Below are 21,986 nucleotides of genomic sequence, written 5' to 3'. Positions count from 1 at the left end.
TGTTGGTCAAACACCAGTCTGGATGTGCTGTGAAGGCATTTTTGTAGGTTTGATGCACATTGATGATCAGATAACTTTAAGGAGATTGCCCTTGGTTGTGTAGGTGGTCAAGGCATCCCCTCAGAAGGAGGCATCTGCCTAGACTGGCACAAAAATCCTGCCTTGAGTTTCCAGTTGGCCGGCCTGCCATGTGGATATTCGATGCAGCGCCCCTGTGACTGTGTGAGCCAGTTTCTCTCCATCTATCTCTATAAATACATTGGTATCTTTAAGTATGCACATATCGAATATATATCCAAATGAAGGCACAGTTTGTAGGAGATGGCTCTGAAGATGTTTCTTTTGGTGCAAACATGTTTTGAACCCCAGGCATGCCAAGGGGTATTCAAAAAACTCATGGAAAATGCAAGTTATGAAAAAAAACTGTATATGAAGTTCCAAGTTTTGGGCACCATTTAATTTTTCCAAGAGTTTTTCAAGTCCCTTCATATACCTTCCATTGGTTGAGTCTCTGGGGGAGTGCTTACTGACTCTTGATCAAGACCCCTGCGGAAACATTCATGTCACCAGAATAGTCCATGCAAAGAAACTCTCAAGTGTCTATCTTACTGACCCTGGCCCCTGATGATATAACTGAGAGCCCTGTCAATCCCTCCCTTCTGTCCTCTGCTCTCAGGTGCCATGCAGAACCTCTGCTCAGCACAGGTCCCCTTCTGCAGATGGAGTTCACGATGGTTCTGTGACCTAGCTCCAGGTTCTAGAGTCTAAGAGAGTGCTGGACTCGGAGTAACTAGCACATATGTTCCCTTTTCCCTTTCAGGGTTCAGCTAACTAGTGGGCTCATGGCCACAGCTGAGAGAGCATGAAGGATATGGGGAAAGACAGTCACCTAGCTCTCACAACTATGACAGTGTTTTGTCCGCTTCTCTGTGGGAACATAGTGTTATCAAATCTGTCTCCAGGCAGTCCTCCTGGCTGGTGTTCCTGACAGAGTTAACTCGGCTCCTTTGGGCTGGGGGGGGGTGCTGACCAGAGGGGAACCATGAGCTGGGCAGAGTTTATCTTCCAAGTCCCCAGTCTCCTCTTCTATGTGTTTTCCCTTTCTGCCTCTCCTCTAGATCCACTCCAGTATGCAGAGTTTGGAGACCTTTCAGCCCCCGGTCGGTCCAACTGGACAGCAAGGGAGGGCACGTGAAAGGGTGGTGAGGGTGGATGGGCATGGGCTGTAAGCTCTCCTGGGACTGACATCAAGATTGGGTAGCTAACACCCACTGTGAGCCAGAGGGGCTTCTGGGAGCTTCTTCTGTCCCCCTCTCTATGCCTCTCTCTATGCAAGTTTTTTTTTTTTCACCCTGGAGACGAGGTTTTCCAGGGAAACAGCCCAGGACCTGGTAGGGACAGACAGATGATATTCAAAGCCACAGACTGAAAGTCATCACCAAGGGAACGCGGGAAGAGTGAAAAGAGAAGCAACCAGCAGGGGAAACTGGAAGGGACGGATGAGGGTGAATAATCACCAGGAGACCACGATGTGCCATGGGGTCTACCTGTGGGGTCTGCCTGTGCAGATTCAGATCAGCCAATTGCAGTGTTAAAATATTCAGGAAAAAAATGTGCATCTCTGCTCTGCATATACTGAGTGTTTTTTCCTCATCGTTATTCCCTAAATAATACAGTATAAAGACATCTACATAGAATTTCCAGCATATTCGTTATTACAAGTAATCTAAGTGATGATTTAAAGTATAGGGAAGTGAGTTATATGAAAATGTTGTGCCATTTAAAATGAGAGAATTGAACATCTGTAGATGTTTTGTATCTGCAGGAGGTCCTGAAACCAATCTCCATGTATACCGAGGGGTGATTGTGTTTCCATATTTAGAAGACTAAAAAAATGGAGGGCACAAAGGAGGAGACAGTGATGGTCAAGTTAAGATGGGAACTGAGGGTTGACCATGGCCTTGGCACCGTGTAGGTCACTGGTGGCTTCTTCAATGATGGCTACCCGCAGCAGTGTCTCAAGCATCAGCCAAGCCCAAGCAATGTACAGGTGAGAGGCCACTGGCCACTAGCCGTGGCATTTTCCTGGTATGGCAGAAACAGACCAGGTCTAATAAAGGCCAGACTGTATCACCAGTTAGGAACAGCATCTGTGTTGCCATGCTGGCTTCTCATGTCCCATCCTAAATGCACACTGGTGGTTGGACGTGGGCCTGGCCATAGTGGCGGCAGAAGCAAGGGGGTCTGAAGTGGCCAGCATAAGTGGCCCACAAGTGAAGACCTCATCTCTGGTTTTAAAAAAAAAAACATATAATCTTGTTGGAACCAGGACTTTTGCAGTCAAAACATTTCGTTTCACCTTAAGTGACTGCAGGTTGGAAAAAGAGGACATAAGGAAAATTGCAGGGCCAATACCTCACCCCTTTACAGCGAGAGAAGGCCAATGGATGCCAATTAGGCCCCTATTGGAATCCCCAGCATGGTCACTAGCCTCAAAGTGGTATTCAAGTCACTTAGTTCTTCCATCAAAGAGCTAAGAACCGAATTCCCGTCTTTCTACTTTTTTGTATTCCACTCTACTGAGCATTCCCAAAGCAAATTCTTCTTCTGTCAGAGAGGTGAGCTTGGGTATTGCAAATTCAATTTGATGTTATCTTTAGGAAAACAAAATTAGAAAATCAATCTGTGTCTTAAGTAAACAACGATGAGAAAGCACAGTTGAATTTAAGCAGGAACAAGTTGTTTGGGAATTACCTCCTATTCGGGGTCTGTCTAAAGTTGGGTGGGGGTGGAGGGTGGAATTCAGATAGCTGTAGGGACCAGTACTGAGACACAGTGGTGGGCCGGTGGGCACAGCACAGGAGGAAAGATGGATGGAGGTGTGTGCCAGGCTTCGGAGCTGGGATCAGCTGGGGAGCCCACGCCCCGAGGAATGGGGCAGCTGCTCCTCAACTCCAGCCGAGTGGCTGCCATATGGGATCGCAGCCATAAATTCTCAAACTTCAAGAGGAGGCAAGTGAGATGATTTTCAGCACATCTGAGAGATCTTCTCCCACGGGAGAGCTGGATGATGAGAAAAGAGCACAATTCTCGAAATGAGGAGATTCTATCTTAACTCCACCGCTTTACTAACTGTATAAACGTGGGCACTGTTTCCTTCTCTTGATAATAATAGTTTACGGGCTTGGTTATGAAGACAACTAGGTGAGACTGTATACTTGTTAAATAACGAGCACAATGGAGCCAGACACACAGATGCCAGGCATGGAGCTGGATGGACAGACAGGATCTTTGTACGGAGCTCCGAGCACAGAGGCAGAAGGACAGGAGTGGAGCCCACAGGCGCCTGTTCCGGTGGGGTCCACCACTGAGCTGTGTCCTGAAGTGAGTCAGAAAAGGGGACTCTGGATGTCTGCATTGTTTTGGGAACAAGGATGTATCAGGTGTCCCTCGCTTTGCCATGGCTTCACTTCCCACAATTTCAGTTACCTGTGCTCCTGCGGTCACGTGCAATGAAAGGTTCCAGAAATGAACACTGCATTATGTTCTAAGTAGCATACCAAAAATCTTGTGCCATCATGCTCTTTCCCAACTGGAAAGCAAATAACTCCTGGATTCAGTGAATCTAAGTCGTGCAGACTGCCCGTCCATTAGTTCCTTAGTAGCTACTGGGATGATCAGACGGACCGTGCAGGTAGCAAAGTGCCTTGTGTTCAAGTAACCTTTATTCTACCTAATGATGGCTCCAAAGCAGAGAGTACTGAAGCTGGTAATTCAGACATGTAAACAGAGGTCATAAAACTTAGAATAAAACACTTTAATTGCAAAGGTAGGGGCCTGGTATGGTGGCATACCAGACTAGTTCTGTGCCTTTGGCACTGGCATCCCACATGGGTACTGGAGTGAGTCCTGGCTGCTCCACTTCTGATCCAGCTCTTTGATAAAGTCACGGGAAAGCACAGGAGGATGCTCTAAGGCCTTGTACCTGTGTGGGAGATATGGAAGAAACTCTGGCTCCCAGCTTCAGACCAGCCCAGCTCTGGCCATTGCTGCCTTTTGGGGAGTGAACCAGCACATGGAAGACCTCTCTCTTTTCTTTCTGTCTGTCTCTCTTTCAAGTAAAATAAATATCTTTAAAACATAGTAAGTGAAAAGGTGACAGTTCTCAGTATAACAGGCAACAAAAAATATTATATGATGTTGCCAAGATCTATGGGTGAAAACAAATCTTCTACTCATGAAATTGTGAAGGAAGAAGAAACATTCAGATAGCTTTCCTGTTATATCCCAACTGAAAAATTCATGGCTACTGAATGTAAGTGCATGGCCAAGATGGGAAAGGCATTCCATTACAGGACTGAGTGTAAGCTTTACAAGGAGCACCCACTGGCAGCTTTGAAACAATATCCATGGATAAGGGGTGACTAGTGCATAGAAAATGGAAGAATTGAATTTGTTCAAGTATCACTGGTCTACAGGTTGTGTTGGTAGTAAGTACTTGGGTCTATTCAGTATCCAGTATAGTGTTTGATACTGAAGCATGTTGGATGCATGACCTCCCTAAGCACTGCAACCTATGCCATAGGTACTAGGATTCTGTCTACCACTGAAGACATTAAGGCTCTGAGAGGTGAGTCAGTACTGTGTGGCTAAGTCATCAACATTATCAGATAATGACTACTGCATTAAGTCTGCACCAGCTTAGATTTAATCAGCAAAGGTCAATCATTACAGGACTTCTTTGGGCCAAATCTGTTAACGTGGTGGCTGTGTCTTACCTTGGTGACCTTCGAAAACGAGCGCTCAACTTCTTGGGGGAGTTCATGATGGATCAAGGGAGCTGGTGGGAGAGTGGCCAGGACCAGAATGGGGAGAAAAGACAGGAGGCCCCTGAAAGACGCAATCTCGATCACATGGCTGATCCCACCTGGCAGAAGCTCGGTTGGGGCACTGATGTCTGCTCAGGGAGCCTCCCATGCCGGCTACTTCCTTTCCTCACTGCTCATGAGCTTCTTCAAAGACTACAATCTGCACTTGACTCTGCACTTGGCCAAAATCTGCCTGGTTCTCGTCTCATTGTCCAATGAAAATCATTTCCCATTTTCACTTTCCTCGATTGCTCTACGCATTTGGCTCTAAACGCCATGCCCTCTGCCCTTAGCTGGCGCACACCAGCCAGGAGCCCCACACTGCTTCCTTCTTGTCATTTGCTCCAACCAGCGTGACTGCTTCAAACAGCAACCATGTTGAGCTGGTCTCCATTTGGGTGTTCTTTGGATAGGGGTGAAGGATGTTCTCTCCCTACTCATTGAAGTGTCGGAGATGGTTTCCCGTTGCACTGGTTGAAAATCACTCCTATAACAGAATTGGCCATGTCGATTTCTCTGTGATGTTTCAATCAACAGTCAAGGTTGTGCTGACAAGTGAAAGAGTGTCAGGAACCACAGAGCTGCAGGTGCTGTCACGAGAGAACAAGGCGTGTTGGCTCTGAGAGCTCTAGGTTTCCCCAGTGAGCTCTGTGGCATCATATGTCAGCAAGTCCAATGTGTAAGCAAACCCAAGCTGTAAGGAATCCAAGTGGCTTGTGTACAAGTTCCCCTGGGACATAGATATTAAAGACAGAGGGGAGGAGGGAAAGAAACTTGTGCTGGAGTATGGCTCTGGTTTCAGAAATCCCAAGACAGCATGCCCTTCTCTCAAGGCCCCTGCAGGGTCAGCGAGAGGAGCTGGCCTCCCTGCACCTGCCACACCACCCTTGCTGGCGGAGTCTCCCTTGTGTCATTTTGACAGTTGGTATGCATTCTCTCAGGACTGGCTCATCTCCAACTCCCTGGAGATGACTGTAGCTCAATGTACCTGCTGTGCCCGCCAGCCCTGCCAAGGTTTGCTGTTAGGGCCAAACTTCTCCATGATTATGCCTCTAGCTCCCCCACCATGCCAGCCACACAGGAGACACTCAACATGCAATTTTCCATCTTCATAGAAAATGCATACTGCGAAAAAATTATGCATGGATTTCAACATATCCTTTTCTGTCAATCCCATTTTTTCTCCTGAACTTTTTGTAATCCCCTCACCCACAGGCTGAAGAACTCAATTTCTAATCGACACCTGTGGGGGAAAGAGAGGCTCTTGAAAAGAGCACTTGGAAACCAAGAACGACCTGGGCTGGAATTACAGTTCTGCCGCTCGCATGCCAATGGCCTTTGGGTAAAGGGGCCTTGGGTGCTTTCATCTTCTCATTTGTGTAATGGGAAACCAAAGCCATCTTTTTGACTAGGCTTTCCCAAAAGGACCACACTCGCTACACACTGAGCTCAGCGCAGTGCCTGCTGCGCCTGCTTCTCCCTTCCCGAGGGATGGCTGTGCGTACATCTCCTCTGGTGAGCCTCACAGACGTGAACACTTCTTCCACAGTACTACATGGAAGCACCGTTTCCAACCAGAGTGAGAGGAAACGAGCCGAGGAGCTTCTCTGAGGATTGCTCAGCCAGGCTCTGGGTGAGACGCCAGGGGCAGCGGAGGGTGCGGGGAGCAGAGCTGAGCCATGCTCAGAGCTGTGCTCATCACGTGGGAAGCAGACCTCCGCCCCATCTCTTCTGTTCTTCATATCCCTGAACACAGAAGCCAGGTCATCAGGCTTGCTCGGAGGCTGTTACAGTTGCCTAGGAAATGAGAACCTGGCTTCCAGGGGATGTGTGGGGACAACAGCAAGGACTTGCAAATGAGGGCAATAAGGCTGCCAACAGAGCAAGGGACCCTGAGACAGACACATAATGGGTGAGGTCAGACACAGCCACAGCCCTAAGGGAGCCAGAGGGATGCCTTAATGGATGGCATTCACATACCCAGAAGGAGAACTTGTCAATCAGAAAGGGGTATAGGAGACAGAGATGCTAAGAAGGAGGTTTCAAAGATAAATTTTAAAAGAAATAATAATTTTTTTAAAAGGTAGTTATTGAGAAGTGGATCACACACCCAGGTGTTTTCCAGGGACTCTTTTCATCACCTCCTGGAAGTCTCAATGTGCCTATTTAATGGCCCCCACCCTGATGGCTACTGCTCACAACAATGGCCAGGCAGGCAGAGCTGGTGCCGACCTCCTTGCTATCTGGGGACTATGGGGGCGTGGGGCACTCGGGGGGAAGCTTTGTGGGAACCTGTGTGGATCTGGACGTCATCTGGACACCCATCAGCTTGTACGCATGAATAAACAAGTGGCACAATTTGGGCAGAGGTTCAATCAGTTCCCTGGTGCATCGGAAGTGCTTGGTAAACACAAGCCACGAGGATGCTCCTCTCTGTGATGGAGAGGGGACCAGGCCCACTGCACACATGGACCAATAAGCAGGTGGAACAAAGGACAATCATGGTTAACCCGAGGGAAGCTGCTTTCTGCGACATGCTATGCAGCCTAAGTAACCTCATTTGTAGAATGAACTGTGGTGAAGTTCAATGGTAAAACACGTGTTAAAGTACTTATGACTATGCAAAATGCTCTACAAATGCAAACACTAGTAGAATCAGTGCCATGAATGAATGCAGGGAAATGTCACCTAATTCTGCCTTCTGGCAGGCAGTCAGTCAGCCCTGCTGGGTGCTGCCCCGACCTGGCCTTGTTCACATACCTGCGCTCACTCACCAAGTATTTACAGAGCAGCCATTATGTGCCTGGGAAAAGAGGACTGGGAGGTGGTTGTCTGCTTGGAGGAAATGGGTCGAAGCTGCTGTCTTAGCACTGTAAAGAAATACCTAGAGCTGGCAAGCCTGGTCCCTTGTCCCTAGTGTGATGACTTCACGAGTGGAGCAGCATCATGGGGCACCATGTGGCCTCCCGTGGGTGAGGTCTTGATGGGCAGTTAACGGCGTCTGTGACCCATGAAACAGGAGGGACAAGATAAACAAGGCTCTCCCGGTGTCTTGTATTGTTAGAATGTGATGCTCTTGGGGTGAGATATAAGTGTCATTCTTGGACAGCCAAGGCGATAGATCACAGTTCTGAGGATGGGGCCATTTTCTACTAAGCCCTCAGGTGCGTTTCAGGAAGACCCTGAAGAAGGGGCAGGGGTCCATCCTGAAGTCCCCTCACTCCCCCTACACTCCCCATCCATCTCTCCCTTCTGGAGCCTGTAGCCAACTGCGTTTCACCATCCTCAGGGATCATGGCCACGTGGGGGCGCCCTCACTCCACACCTGGAATTGCAAAGGCTGAGCTGGACATAAAAACTGCCAAGCCGAGTTGGGACTCACAGGAGTCTGGCACCACAACCCCCTCCACCCTTATCCTCTGCGACTCAGGGTTATACTGCCCAGGGGCCGCCTACCCTGCTGCTGAAGGCACGGAGAGGGGGCGAGTGGGACCTGCAGGCAACAGATGGATGCTAGGCCATCTCAACAGCTACCGGAAGAAGACTTGGCTTTTCAGAGCTGCCTTGAGAACATAGGCAGCCTTCCCTTGCTGAGGGAGAGCAGGCAATGGGGTGAGTGTGTGTGTACTGGGGTGTTCACAGAACGTGTGGTTCGGCAGCTGCAGGACTCCAAGAAGCTCTTTGCAGAGACCCAGTGAGACAAAGACACAGAGGCAGGCATGCAGAGGGCAAAAATGAGATTCCCATGCAGTCTGGAACACGTAGGAAGCCAGAGGCAGCAAAACAGAGGCTGCTCCAAACCCTGGGGTGAGCTCTGTGCACTGAGCAGGCTGTTTTCCTTCCCCGGGCCTCTGCTGTCCTTCCTGGAGGCCCAGGGTAAACGTGGCTGCATTTGGGGGCTTTCGATGTGGATCCGAGGGCTTCTACAATACAAGCCTGCTCTCATGGTAGTCGGGTCCAGGCCAGCGCTCTGCAGCAGGGACAACTCGATACAATAAACACTGGCCTCTAAAGACTGTTCTTGGATCAGATATACCTGCGCCTTTGATCATCTCTTGGGTAAAATGAGACTTCCAGGCTACAGGAACGCACCAGCTGCCTTCAGTTCCCATGGTTTACTGTTCTGTGGGAAACGCTGTCCCCCACACAGCCAGCCCTTCAGCCGAGTGTGTGCTCAGCTGGCTGGACACCTGCCCCTCTGTGTGGGGGGAGCTTAGAGGAGATGCGGAGAGGCAGCCATAGGGTGATCAGGTGCCTGGGCGGCTTCGGACCTCAGCTTCCTTGTCACTGAGCATGTAACCCCGTGCTTTCAGCTGCCCGTTCCCACAGGTTTTTCGTTGGGAAAGGAAGGTGCTAAAAGGCTGTGGGGGAGGGAAGGAGACCCCAGGCCAGGGGCTGTTGCTGAGTGAGTGCTTCAGCAGAGGATGGGCAGGCAGCACACTGGGCTCTGGCCCTAAGAACAGCTGGAGGCTGCCTGATCTAAGAGGGGAGTGGGGAACCTGCCCCAAGTTCAAAGATGCCATAGAAACATCACCTGACTGGGAGACATGCAGAGGGACTTCTAGACCAAACTCACCTTTCACAATGCAAACCCGAGTCCTAGGAAGACGTCGGCTTGCCTGGGGCCACTTCCACAGCCACTAGGAATGAGCTCTCACTGGCATGAGCCTGGAAAGGTCCTCTCCCTTCCCAGAGCTCCATGGTGCCGATGAACCCAGGAGAGCTCTGGGCTAGGGGACGGCCCTTGTGGCCGTGTGGCTCTGCTCTAAACCTCTGTGGGCCTCCTGTCCCCAGGAGCTGAGGGGTTCCAGGGTCCTTACCTGAGGTACTCGTAGAGCCCGTACATGGGCAGGAAGTCGATGTCAGACAGAAACGTGTAGGGGGTGCTGATGTGCTTCATGGCAACATTACGCAGGAGGTTCACGGGGTAGAACTGGCCCTCCTTGTAGACGATGTGGTAGCCCACGTTGTGGCGGCTCATGAGCACCTCGGAGCCCTGGGCGTAGCGCAGGAACTGCTGGGCCTCGGCGTCCGACAGGTACAAGGCAAGGCTGATGGGCCCCTCCCAGTGTTTACAGATGGCTTCCAGCATCTGGAGTCTGTAAGAGAAGGACAGGTGAGTTGAGCACCTGCGCCCACCCTTCTTCCAGGGGTCACGTGTCTCCCCTCTTGGCTGGGCTCATGTCTCCCGCAGTGACCAGCTACAGAAAACAGACAGACCCGGGCCACAGGGTTACACCCCGAATACAAGCAGTACACAGAAGAGTTCGTTCTTGATAGGATTGTTTTTACAAGAAACACTCCAAGGATCTGCAGCTTTCCAGGAAAACAGAAATGATAAATACTTGAGGGGCCGAAAATGCTCTTTGCCCCTGATTTGATCTTTACATGGTGTATGTGAATGTTGAATAATCACACTGCATTCCCATAAACATGTGCAATTCTTGCTTCAAGGGGAAAGAAGGTAACAATCCAGATGATGACTGTGTGTGGCAGGTGCTCTGCCTCATTCTGTGTCCCCAGAATGATGCTGTCTGTGTTTCTCGCAAGGCCACCTTGGGGGTGTGGAGCTGAGCCAAGCATAGAGAAAAGGAACAGAGTTGGGTGTTGGGGAATAAAAGGTGCTTCTAACAAAAAGTATGTGGAGAGCAGTCTATGAAGACAGCCCCCGTACCCTGCCCCTACCACCGAGAGGGAACAGAAGTGCCCAGCACATACCATCTATGATGAACAAACAACAGAAAACTATTTCCATTCTTCCCCGCCACCAGCAAGAGGTACATGTTTATCAGCAGTCTGCTGGTCAGAATGTTCACTTCATTCAGACAATTACCAGGAAATAGATTCTGTGTATTTCTACGCTTCTAAATAAAAGGAAATGGGAACACCTATTTTGTTTCAATGGCTTTCTCAATGGATTCCAGAGTTAGCTTTTGGTCATTCCAAGAATTAGCGCTGCCCACCCTGGCTTCCTCTCTTGGTTCTGAGGATTTAGATACTCACCGGGGCAACATGCCCACCATTTCTCATCCCTAACACTGCCTGTTAATCAAGTTGTCCAGAGCCACTTTTAAAGAAGATTTATTGATCTGAAAGGCAGAGTTACAGGGTGTGTGTGTGCATTGGGGTAGAGATCTTTCTAGTTTCGAATGGCTTCAATGGCTGGGCTTGGCCTGGTCCAAGCCGGAAGTCAGGAACTTCATTTAGGTCTTCACCTTGTGGGTGTGGAAGATCGATGACTCGAGACAGCTTCTGCTGCTTTCTCATTCTGGAAGCTGGATGGGAAGTGGAGCAGCTGGGACTTGAACCTGCACTCATATGGATGCAGTGTAGCAGGTAGTGGCTTAACATGCAACGCCACAATGCTGGCCTTGACCAGAGCCACATTCTTCATATCACCCTTCAGCTAACATTGGTTTAAGGGGAACCCCTGCTGCAGGGTCCACACTCTTCCAGGCTTTGAGAGTCTGGGGTTTCCTTTGAGTGCTTTCCTTTTGCACCTCAGTTTTGTCTCTGTAGCCCAAGGGACAGCTACCTGTGCAGATCCTTACAGCACAGGGAGTACAGGGCAAGAGTAGTTTCCAATATGGAGATTTGAGAGCTGCTGGTGAGAGGGCATGGGGGCCCAGAGGCATGTTTCACTGGGCGTGAGCAAGGGGTGGTACTGATCTGGATTCTTCCATGGACTTGGATTCTAACCCCCAGTTTTCCAACCATGGAGCAAGCCCCACCTGCACAACTCCCTTCTCAGTTCTGCCGAGAGTTTACAGTAAGAACTGAGACAAAGTGCTCAACATCCCCATAGAAAGGGGCCACGGCTGTGAAAAATAAGTTGAGCTTCCCTGGAAATGGTGCCAGATGCTCTGCGGCACATCAGTGAGTGAAGGAGAACCAATGATGGCGCGGCCCAGTGCTGTTTCTAAGCCATCAGCCCTCACCTCCTCAACCTTCTCTGGGCTAAGAACCAACCTTTCTGCCAGGATGTGAATAACTGAGACAAACTGGGCTTAGCATCCACGATGACCACATACAGGGTGACAACGATAGCCCACAGCTCTGCCTCTCCCCTGCTGTGTGTCAGGTGCAGGCCACACGGTGACCGAGCTCCTGGTCGCCACGCATGGTCACCCGAAAGAGGTGAGCTGTGTGTCCCCATTTCACAGTGGGGGGATCCCAAGGAGGTGAAACAAGTGACACCTTTAAGTCAGGCTGTACACCCAGGTCTGCCTGAACCCAAACCCAGGATCTTCATGCTTTGCAGTTGTAGGTCTAGGGTCAGATATATCTGGATTTGACCTCAGGTCAGTTGTGTTGTTCTCTAAACTTGAACGTCCAAGCATGCGAGTTGGGGATCTAGAAAAGGGCGCCAAGTTATTCTGCTCCATCTATACACATCCTTTGGCAATACCTGCTCTCATTCAGCTTGGGATGGGCATCTAGCCTCGTGTTTAAGATGCTAGTGAAGAAGGTCCCCTCCCACATCAGAGTACCTGGGTTTTGGAATTGTCCTGGTTCTGGTTTCAGATTTCAGCTTTCTGCCCACATAGATTCTAGGGTCAGCCGTGATGCCACTACATGGGTAGGAGAGCTGAGCTAAGCTCCCAGCTTCAGCCTGGCCCAACCCTGGTTGTTGTAGGCAATGGGTGAGTCACCTACCAAGTGGGAACTCTGTTGCTGCTCTGAAACCTGCAACTGCCACCTGCGAACAGGTCAATGCTACCTTTCCATAGAAGTCATGTGGTTCCCACATGTCCTTTGTCCCATCTGGCTGTCATACAATCCCCAGCAAAGCCACTTAGCTGATGGCAGACACATGAAGTAGCCCAGGTGAACTGCTGATCCATAGACTTCTGGGCTCAGAGTCAGGACTGCCTGTTAAGCAGCAATGGGTCACTCACTGATACAAGCCCCTAACTAGACTTGAATGTTAAATGGGATCATTACAGAGTCTGGCACACAGTGACATACACAGGAGATGCTCAGTATATGAGCTGCAATATCCCCCACTTCTCCCTTTTGAACGTGCATCCATCCAACAGACTGTTCATTGAGGATCTGCAGTGGGCCAGGGACGTCACACAGGAAAAGTGCCTGTCATTCTGGAGCTTGAAGCATAGCGTGCATGTGGGAGAACACTGTGATACGCCCAGATGCACAACACAGGCACAGGGCAGGGACAAGGCCTGGCCAGGGGAGGCTCCTCCAAAGAGGTGGGAGAGACCTAGAGCTATGGCCGGAATGTCCCTGCCCTTCCCTGCTGAAATCCTAACCTTGAGGTGAGGGCTTTAGGAGGGGGAGGATTGGGGAGTTAGCCCAAGCCACTGGGTGCTCACAAATGGAGCTAGTGCCTTTGGCAAGGAGGTCCCAGAACGCTCCCTGGCTCTTCTACTGCACAAAGGTACTATCTGTACAACAGGGAGCAAGGTTTCACCAGGCACACGAGGGGACCCCCTGACCTCGGGCTGCCCAGCCTCCTGAACCATGCCAAAGTGACGTCTGCTGTTCATGAGCCTCCCAGTGAACAGGTGTAAGACATCTACCCAACAGGAAGAGGCCAGCTTGGTGGAAGTCTGGGTGAAAAGCTTTCTTAGAGGAGGAAACCGGCTTTGCAGCCAAAATAGAGTTAGCCGGTTCAAGTAAGCAGCAGCAGGACCAGCATGGATGAAGAGTGGAGGAGCAAAGAGAAGAGGAAAGAGGATATCATGGAGGTGGGCATGTGCCAGCTACTATGGGCGGATGCTACTCTGAAGGCAATGAGAGGTCATGGTCATCCAAGGCTTCTAAAGTGTGAGCTGGTTGATCTTTTGAAAGGCTCCTTCCCTTTGCTAGTGAGAGACCCAACTGGGAGCTTCAAATACAGATTCCTGGGTCCCTCCTAGAGACTCCAGTTAATCTGTTTTTCCAGCTCGTGCAGACAGCAAAGAGGAAACCCATCAGCCACACAATGCTCTGCGGGAGTGGTTGACTTCACCGGCAGGTTTGTCTGATGGACTCTCCCAGCACGTGTCTCCCCAGTCAGGTGCTGGAGTTCAGGGTGGCCCCCATCCCCAGCGTCCGCCTCCCTTGTCCTGCCAGCCCTTCCCTTCCTCTGCTGGGATGAGCAGAATGGGTCCAGCTGAGCATGCTTCCTGGCGTCAGAGCTGCCTGTGGTGTGGCACTCATTCGTTCTGAAGGGAATCCTAGAGGGAGACGGGCCCGGGAGCTGGCAGGCCGGTGCCCTAATTTGTTGTGGCGTTCACGTAGGGCCTACTTCTGACTCGAAGATTTACAGAACACACTCAGAATGTTTCTTAAATTAAAAATCAATGCAACAGGCCCCAGTCAGCACATGGCATTGTAATAGGCTGTTCAGGATGGAAGGGAAGTGGCTGCAGGAATTCCTCTGTTGGCAACAGCTAGGATACTGCTTTGTGGCTTCTCACTGTGTCCTGCTCAGCAGCTCTCGCCAGGCCTCCGATGGCAACACGCGTCCCCCTTCATTGTGTGTGTGCGGTGGGGGGGTAAGTGGGTGTTCAGCATCTGCTATGCAAAGGTGTGTCATGCAGGCACTGTGAGGGCAGGTCCTGCTGGGGGCACCTGCAGCTCATGCCCGCAGGATGCTACCCACTGGTTTCTGCTTTTCTCTGTGTACAGAAAGACACATTTGGGTTGCTAATAACTCAAGTCATTTTCCTTCTGTGTGGTTATAATTCCAGATAGCAAATTCTCTTGTTAGTATACAGGTTGTAAAAAAAAAAACACTAGGGGAAGAGAAATTAATATTTGTAATATTTGTTCACAGGGACTACTTGGTAGGTACCTTACATTTTCTTATTTCACAGGATCTGTGGCACACTTTGTGAACCTGACAGTGGCCAGGCCACTTCCTGGAATGTGACCGAGTAACCTGCTATCCCTCCCATTTGCTGGGAAGTGGTACCAGTGGACTCTGAATCCAGGCTTCTCCGGAGTATCTGCCGCGGCTAGAGTCCTCATAAAGCTGCTTGGGTCCAGCCTGTGCTTACTGGGTGTAAACTATGGGCCACAGGCTTCCACAGGATTGCTCATTTCATCCTACCCAGGATCTTAACAAGGTGTGGGAGACAACCAACCCCAAAAGTGCCCAAGCTCTGGAGCTTTCTTTCCATATTTCCAGGGTCTTTTACCCAGTACCACACAGGTCAAGGGCTGGATTTAGGGAGCCTTGGAATATACAGTGAAGCTAAGTTTTGGGCCTGTATCTGCTCATCTGATCTCTATAACCCTAGAGAATGATGAAGCACTTGCTATTCCCAGGATACAGCTGAGAAAACTGAGATTTGGAGGTGTTAATGGGACTTGTTCAAAACCCAAGAAGAGGCAGAGCCACAGAAGACCCACAGCACCCAGCCCAGGGACCAGGCCTCCTTTACTGTGTGGTCAAACTGAATTCTGATGTGAGACTAGGTCAGATTTCTGCAGTCGTCAGTGGCCATGGACTTCAACTGAGAATCTACTGCTGACAACTGCAGCCTTTGAATGCAACTCTGGCGAACCATTAATTGTCAGAGAGATGAGATCGTGGGCACAGGCAGAACTCACTCACCTGTGAAAACCACAGCATCTGAGGCACCGCCACGCTGTGCGCAGAACAGAAGCCCCCACTAGATTCCCACTCATCATTCCATGGAAGATTAGATCTTACTTTCATTTTCTATAGCATAGGGGAGAATCGTGTACAGAGAGGGCTGGTGTGATTATGTGACTTACCGATGGAGCTGTTTGGTGGTGCAGGGAGCTTGGGCATTCGGACCAAAAGCAGGTGAGACGCCAAGAGGACACAGTCAATTCCTCTTTTTGTCTTTCCCTCTCTCTCTAACTGCACTTTTCAAATAAAATACATAAATAGATTTTTTTTTAAATAGGAGCCAGCCTTGTGGTGCAATGGGTTAATCTAACATACCAATATGGGCTCCACTTCCAATCCAGCTCCTTGCTAATGTACCTGGGAGAACAGCAAAAGATGGCCCAAGTGCTTGGACTGCTGCACCCACGTGAGGCGGAGTTCTGTGCTCCTGGCTTTGGCCTGGCTCTGCCCTAGCCATTATGCCATTTGGGGTGTGAACCAGTCAACAGACGGTCTCTGATTTTCTTGCGCTCTGTAAATCTGCTTTTCAAATAAATTAAACATTAAAAAAAAGTTTCGGGCTGTCTCTAGGACACTATTTAGGCCCACTATCTTGGCCAGGTCCCTTACAGAGATTAGAGTCCGAAATGCCAGCCACCTCCCCTGTTTTCCTCGAGGGCCCTGTGACCCAGCTATGTAGCTACCCAGCCCTACCACTTCCTCACTTCTGCCTATTCAGCTCTGATCGCACTCTGGGTGTTCCCTGTGGGCCTGGCCTCTTCTCCACCCTCGGAGGCACCTTGTGCTATACACTGCCTATGGGCAGGCTCAGATCATTGCTACCCCATTATGTTCCACGCATGGTTGTTCACTTAGTGAAAGGACATAGCATAATTTCTAGCAGCAGCTGTAGCCTGGGTCTACACCTTTTCTTTTTTGATCATGTGAGTACAAGTCTATCTCTTCAGACCCAGCTACTCCCTTTGCTCTCAGTCAGAACCCCTTGTTTTTCAGTGGCAGGAACAAAGCCCCACCTCACTGGATTGTAAAATGTTAAAACTGTATGGCCATCTCTCCCTTCTCCAGTTGACCCTCCAGGCAAAGAGTGGTCATGAGGGAACTGGGTAACGGGTGGGGGCCCCGATCCTACCTGTCCATGGAGAGCTGGGCGACCAAGGTGACGTCCGTGTTGTCGGCAGCTGGCTCATATTCATAGTGCAGGAAGTAGAGGTGCGTGCGGTGGACAGTGAAGCGCTCTCGCCGGAACTCATAGCACAGGTCGTCCTCATCCAGCTCTGAAAGCTGCTTCTGCAGCTGGAAGGTAGGAGGAGGAGCTTGGGGACAGGAAAGCCAGCTCCTGGGGCCTGGATGCCTGCCTGGCCTATGCCTTGCTTTCCTGAGTTTATCACCAGCTGGGATGCTATTGAGGGGCACAGGTAGATTTTGCTTTTAGTCTTCTTCCCAACCCCACAATTCAATCTAACTTCAGAAAGGGACTCAGGAGAAGCAGGCCACCTTGTGGCCAAGAACTATGACAGTCCTCAATGACAAAATGGGTGACCTACCGTACAAATCAAACAAATGCTTTTTTAGACAATTTAGCACAGTGAGGTCAAATAACAAAGCAAAGAAAAACCAAAACAGAAAGGACTTTGGTGTGACCTGATGCTTTTCTCTCTGCAGAGCTGCACATTTCAATAATTGCACCAGGCACTGGAGAGAAAAATGAAACAAATGCATGACCAATACAAAAATTCTTTTCCCTCCATTTCATCTGAGTTCAATCAGAATCTAGGCAATTTCTTTTCTCTCTCTCTTTTTTTTTTCTCTTTCCCTTTTCTCTCAGGAATCTGGTGGTAGAAGTCAAACCAGTTCCACCCCTCTCCAGGATAACCTGCTCTCTGGGAATTGAGGACTTTTGCATTTGGGACACAGTTAACAGATTTTAGAAGTATTTTTAAAAGTTCATGGAAACATAGGATTAAGATGGTCATAAACAGTTTTAAAGTTCACACACAGTATTTCTGGGGCCAAAGCTGGGAGCTGGAAGCTCTACCCAGGTCTTCCACATGGGTGGCAGGAACTCACTCACTTGAGCCATCATCTGCTGCGTCCCCAAAGCCTCATCAGCAGAAAGGTGGAATTAGGAGCTGGAGTTGGGCACCCCACTCAGGGAGCACCACTGTGGCACGGTAGCTGGTATTGCTTATGGATGCTGGATTGAGGCTAGGATGTTCCATTTCTGACCAGATCCTTACTAATGGGCCTGGGAAAGCACTATGACATGGTCCAAGTGTTTTGGACAATACCACCCCAGGGAGAGACACAGAGGAAGGACCTAGCTTCAGCCTGGCCCAGCCTAGATGTCATGGCCATTTGGGGAATGTACCAGTGGACAGAAGCACTCTTTTCCTCTCTCTCTTGCCCTCCTTCTTGCTGCAATTCTGTCCTTCCAATAAAAATAAAGGAATTCCGCCCCTCCCCACTTTTAAGAGCACTCATCCAGTGAGTTGCTAAAAGCAGGAGCCAACTTGAAGTCACCTCTGATTCCATGATCTCAGTGCGCCTAGATCCTGTATGTTCAGTAAGCCCCTGAGGCATGTTAGGCCCCCTAACTGCAGGTTAAGGAAGTGAGGTAGGAAAGGAGCAGCAACCAAAGACAGTGCTCTGAGTGCAACCTGACCTGGTGGGGCACGTCAACCAGAAGCCCACATGGTGTTCAGATGCACTTACTAAAGCTCACCACTAGCACCGAATGGGGCTGGGTACTGTGGGAAGCACATTGGGTTTGCTGTTGGGCAAAACTGTCTCAAGATCAACCAGATGTCATCCCGGAGCTTTAGTGTTATCATGACATGACAGTCCTTGCTACTTCGCTGATACGGACTGAGCCCATGCTGTGGGCTAGCTGCCATGCTGAACGCTCCTGGGCTCACCACTCCTCCAGAGCAGGAGGACCGCGAGGCTTGGGGTTGGGCATCTGTCGGGCGCCAGAGAATGAGACAGTCCAGGCTGGAAATCCAGCCTTTGGATCTCAAACTGGGGACATTTCACAACACAGTGACTTCTCCCCAGGGGATGGATGTGCAAATCAAATGAAAGAATGGAAGATACAATGTTCCATGAACAAAAGAGGGCATACAACAGATATGCAGTGTGGTCCCAATGCAATAGAAAGACAAACAAACAAACAAAACTCACGAGGAAATAGATGAAAGGGAACACATTATGAAATTAACAAAGATTTTTCTCTGACTGGTAGGTTCACAGATGAATCTTATTGCCTTCTTTATACTTTTCTGTGGTTAACTAATTTCCTGCAATTTTCTCAAATGAGCTATTGCTCCGGATAAGGATTGCGTACACTGTAAAGTGCTACGCGAACCTAAGCAATGTGATTATGGTGCTATTATGCACCTTTTCAAATTCTAATCGGGGCTCTTTTATTGCTGGCTGATGTTATCTCAAGGGGAAGGCTCTAGCGAGCTTAACATGGCCTCCTGTTTTGTCAGGGGTCTGGGGTAATTTCTCTGGGGAGACACTGGGCTGGAGGGAGTGTTGTCGTGCACAAAGGACTGTACGATGCTGCCAGGGAATGGGCCATGGTGGGAGCACAGTGCTTTCAAGGAGCAAGTCACAGAAACAAAAGACAGATTTCTCCAAAGATAAAATGCATTCACTAAATTGCTTGTTAGGGCAGCCAGCTGAAGCACAGGAAGATTTGGACTCCAGGGAAAACGGTCCTTTGAGCAGTGTGTATTCATCCTCCCATCCTTCGGCACACCACTGCTGACTTGGCTGACCTCTGAGCTGGCGGAAATGATGGCCAGTCACGCCTGAGGATTCCAACAGGGATGGCAGTGTGCCCTCCAGGCTCTGGCCTAAGGGTCCTGGGTTCACGGCTGGACAAAACCAGAGTGAGATCATGGGCGAACTAGAAACTGAGGCTTGGTTTCCCTGGCACTCCTTCTTTCTGTATAACCTTGAGCAAACCATGGCTCCCAAGTCAGACCAACCATCATAGAACAAGTTCATAAAGCAACAGTCAGTGAACAGACACTCCTTAGGCCAAGTGGTACGTGTACAGCTTTGTAGGAACTGCCTCCTGCCGACTCCATGGGTTAGGGACCACTATCAGTCACATTTTGTAGGGGAAGGCATTTGTCATTTGTGAAAGCTTTAGGCACTAGTACATGGTTGTGCAACAGGTAAGCAGGATAGCTGAAATTTTAACAAACTTTATATGGGATGGTGTTGCACAGTAGTAGCTAAAGTTGCCACCTACAAGGATGGCATCTCATATGGGAACTAGGACCAGTTAGAGTTCTGGTTGCTCCACTTCCAGCTCCCTGCTGATGCACCCGGGGAAGCAGAAGAAGCTGATCTAAGCACTTAGGCCCATGGCACCCATGTGGAGACATGGAAGAAACTCCTGCTTTTGGTTTGGCCCAGCCCTGGTGGTTGTAGCCATTTAGGGGAGTGAACCAAGCAGATGAAAGACTGCTTGTCTCTTCTGTCTCCCCATCTCTCTAGAGCACTAGTCTTCCAAACAAATAAAATAAATCTTAACAACTTGCAGAAAAATGGAATAGGAAGGTAAGGATTTTGCTGCAAAAACTCTGAAATCCTTACATAGTGTTCTCATAATATGTTTTTTTTTTCCCATGAATTTTCTGGAATTCCTTCCTTCGCGTGGATTTGAAACGGTAACTCTGTGGCTGAGCTGTAGGCCAAGGAATTTGGGGAGGAAGCTGAGGTTCATTCAGGCAGCACTTTCAAACCTCATTCAGGTATCCTCACTTTGTTTTTTGGCTGAGAGCCAGGGCAAGAAACTCCTGGGGATGGGAGGGATGGCCGCGTCACAGCATGGAAGGAGTTCTGAGAAAGATGACACAGCCGTCTGGGGCAGGCATGGGAACCCTAGGTAAATAACAGTCATCCAGCATGCTGAGCCATGACCAAGCTCCGTGTGCTACTTAACCACCAGTGCATCGGAGCTCCTCTGGCCCCTAAGTCCCAGGGAGCCCATGGGGAGCCTCAGGCACACCTGCTTGTATCTCCTTGTGACAGCCCTGCTTCTGCTGTCTTAGAGCAATGGGCAGAAACGTCTTACAGGTAACACTGAAGAACGTCACCCTTCCGCTTTTCAGTGGGCTTCTCAACCATTAGCTCATTTGCCTTAATGAGACCAGCAGAGCTCCAGTTACTGCCTTTAGCTGATGGGTGAGGAGACAGAGCCACGAGGAGTTACTGAGACAAGCTAGGGCTCTCATCCTTTTCTTCAATATTTGAATACAGGGCTCTTCCCTGTGGTTTCCAGAAAGCAGTGGAATTTTCTTAAACCACACAGACAGGTAAAGCAAGATCTCAGGCCTTCAGGGTCTGTGTAGTCCTGAGTTAAGTTTAGAGGAGATAAGGAAGATTATGTTTTCCTCTTTCTTAAGTATCTCTGTGAATTCATCATTGCACTCAATGGGCTTTTACTTTATGGCTAGCCCTGTGCTAGGAATGGGGGGATGAGCTCCAACTGCTGCATTTATTCCTAGTTTAGGACAGACAGAGCTACATGTCAGGAATTTTAACACAGGATAGTCATAACACAAGCAAAACGTAATTTGGTGGGCTAGTATCGTGCAGTACCTGGTAGCGCTGCTACCTGCAAAGCTGGAATGCCATAGAGGTGCCAGTTTGCATCCTGTCTGTTCCACTTATGATCCAGTTCCACACTGATGGTCTTGAAAAAGCAGCAGAAGATGATCCAAGTGGGAGAATGAGAAGAAGCTCCTGGCTTGGGCTTGGCCCAGCCCTGCAACTGTGGCCCTCTGGGAAGTAAGGCAGCACATGGAAGATTTTCTCTCTCTCCCTTTATCTCTGTAACTCTAATTTTCAAACAAATTAAATGAATTTTTTTAATAAAACAAACTTTATTTGGGAGTGGGGGGACACGTGCTATGTGCAACATTATTCTAAGCTTCTGCATGGTGCTATGTTATTTAGCCCCTCAACTCTTTCAGGTAGGAATAATCACGATTCTCATTTTATAGACGAGAAAAATCAAGTTACCGGGAGATTAAGAAGATGGTCTGAAACTTCATGACTGGATATGACATGAGGTGTTCTTATTCTACATCTGCCCTGTTACCTACTGCATAGAATGGGCCACTGGTCCATGGAAGAGTCAGCTCAAGAGAGAAGGCGTTACAAGCTGAAGCAGGGTTGAGCATCTGACAAGGGTAGAGATTATACCTGGAGTCTACACGGATCAAAAATGGCCCTGGGCTGGCTGCATCTGGACAGCAAGCAGGCAGCCAGCTCAAAGGGGTGAGCCTGTGGCCCAGACATTCACCCACAGACTCTCACAACCCTACGGCTTCTCCTCCCTGCATCCCATTCTTGGACTCCCAGGCCAACACTGAGATCCCTTAAGGCCCTGGAACTTGGCAGGTCCAGAGAAGGCCAGCGCAAATTGGCCCTGGATGGCATTAGAGTTGTGGGTGCTGTCCATCTGGGACACTGTGGCTGCCCACTGTGTG

General features: G+C 49.5%; 1 protein-coding gene across 5 annotated transcripts in view; it reads right to left on the bottom strand.

Annotated features, from left to right (window-relative positions):
- LARGE1 (LARGE xylosyl- and glucuronyltransferase 1) overlaps positions 1 to 21,986 on the bottom strand; it is a 460,854-nt gene that overhangs the window by 12,749 nt on the left and 426,119 nt on the right. For all 5 annotated transcript variants that reach the window (XM_058673507.1, XM_058673505.1, XM_004589562.3 and 2 more), the window contains 2 exons: positions 16,604 to 16,767; positions 9,689 to 9,967 (listed from right to left, as the gene is read on the bottom strand). In XM_058673507.1, coding sequence (XP_058529490.1) covers positions 9,689 to 9,967; positions 16,604 to 16,767 — 443 coding nt within the window. The remainder of the gene's footprint in view (positions 1 to 9,688; positions 9,968 to 16,603; positions 16,768 to 21,986) is intronic.

The sequence above is a fragment of the Ochotona princeps genome, chromosome 15 (assembly GCF_030435755.1).
Source record: "Ochotona princeps isolate mOchPri1 chromosome 15, mOchPri1.hap1, whole genome shotgun sequence".
In the NCBI taxonomy this organism is placed as follows: domain Eukaryota; kingdom Metazoa; phylum Chordata; class Mammalia; order Lagomorpha; family Ochotonidae; genus Ochotona; species Ochotona princeps.
The sequence above is the reverse complement of the archived record's forward strand: the minus strand, read 5'-3'. Positions and strand labels throughout refer to the sequence as shown.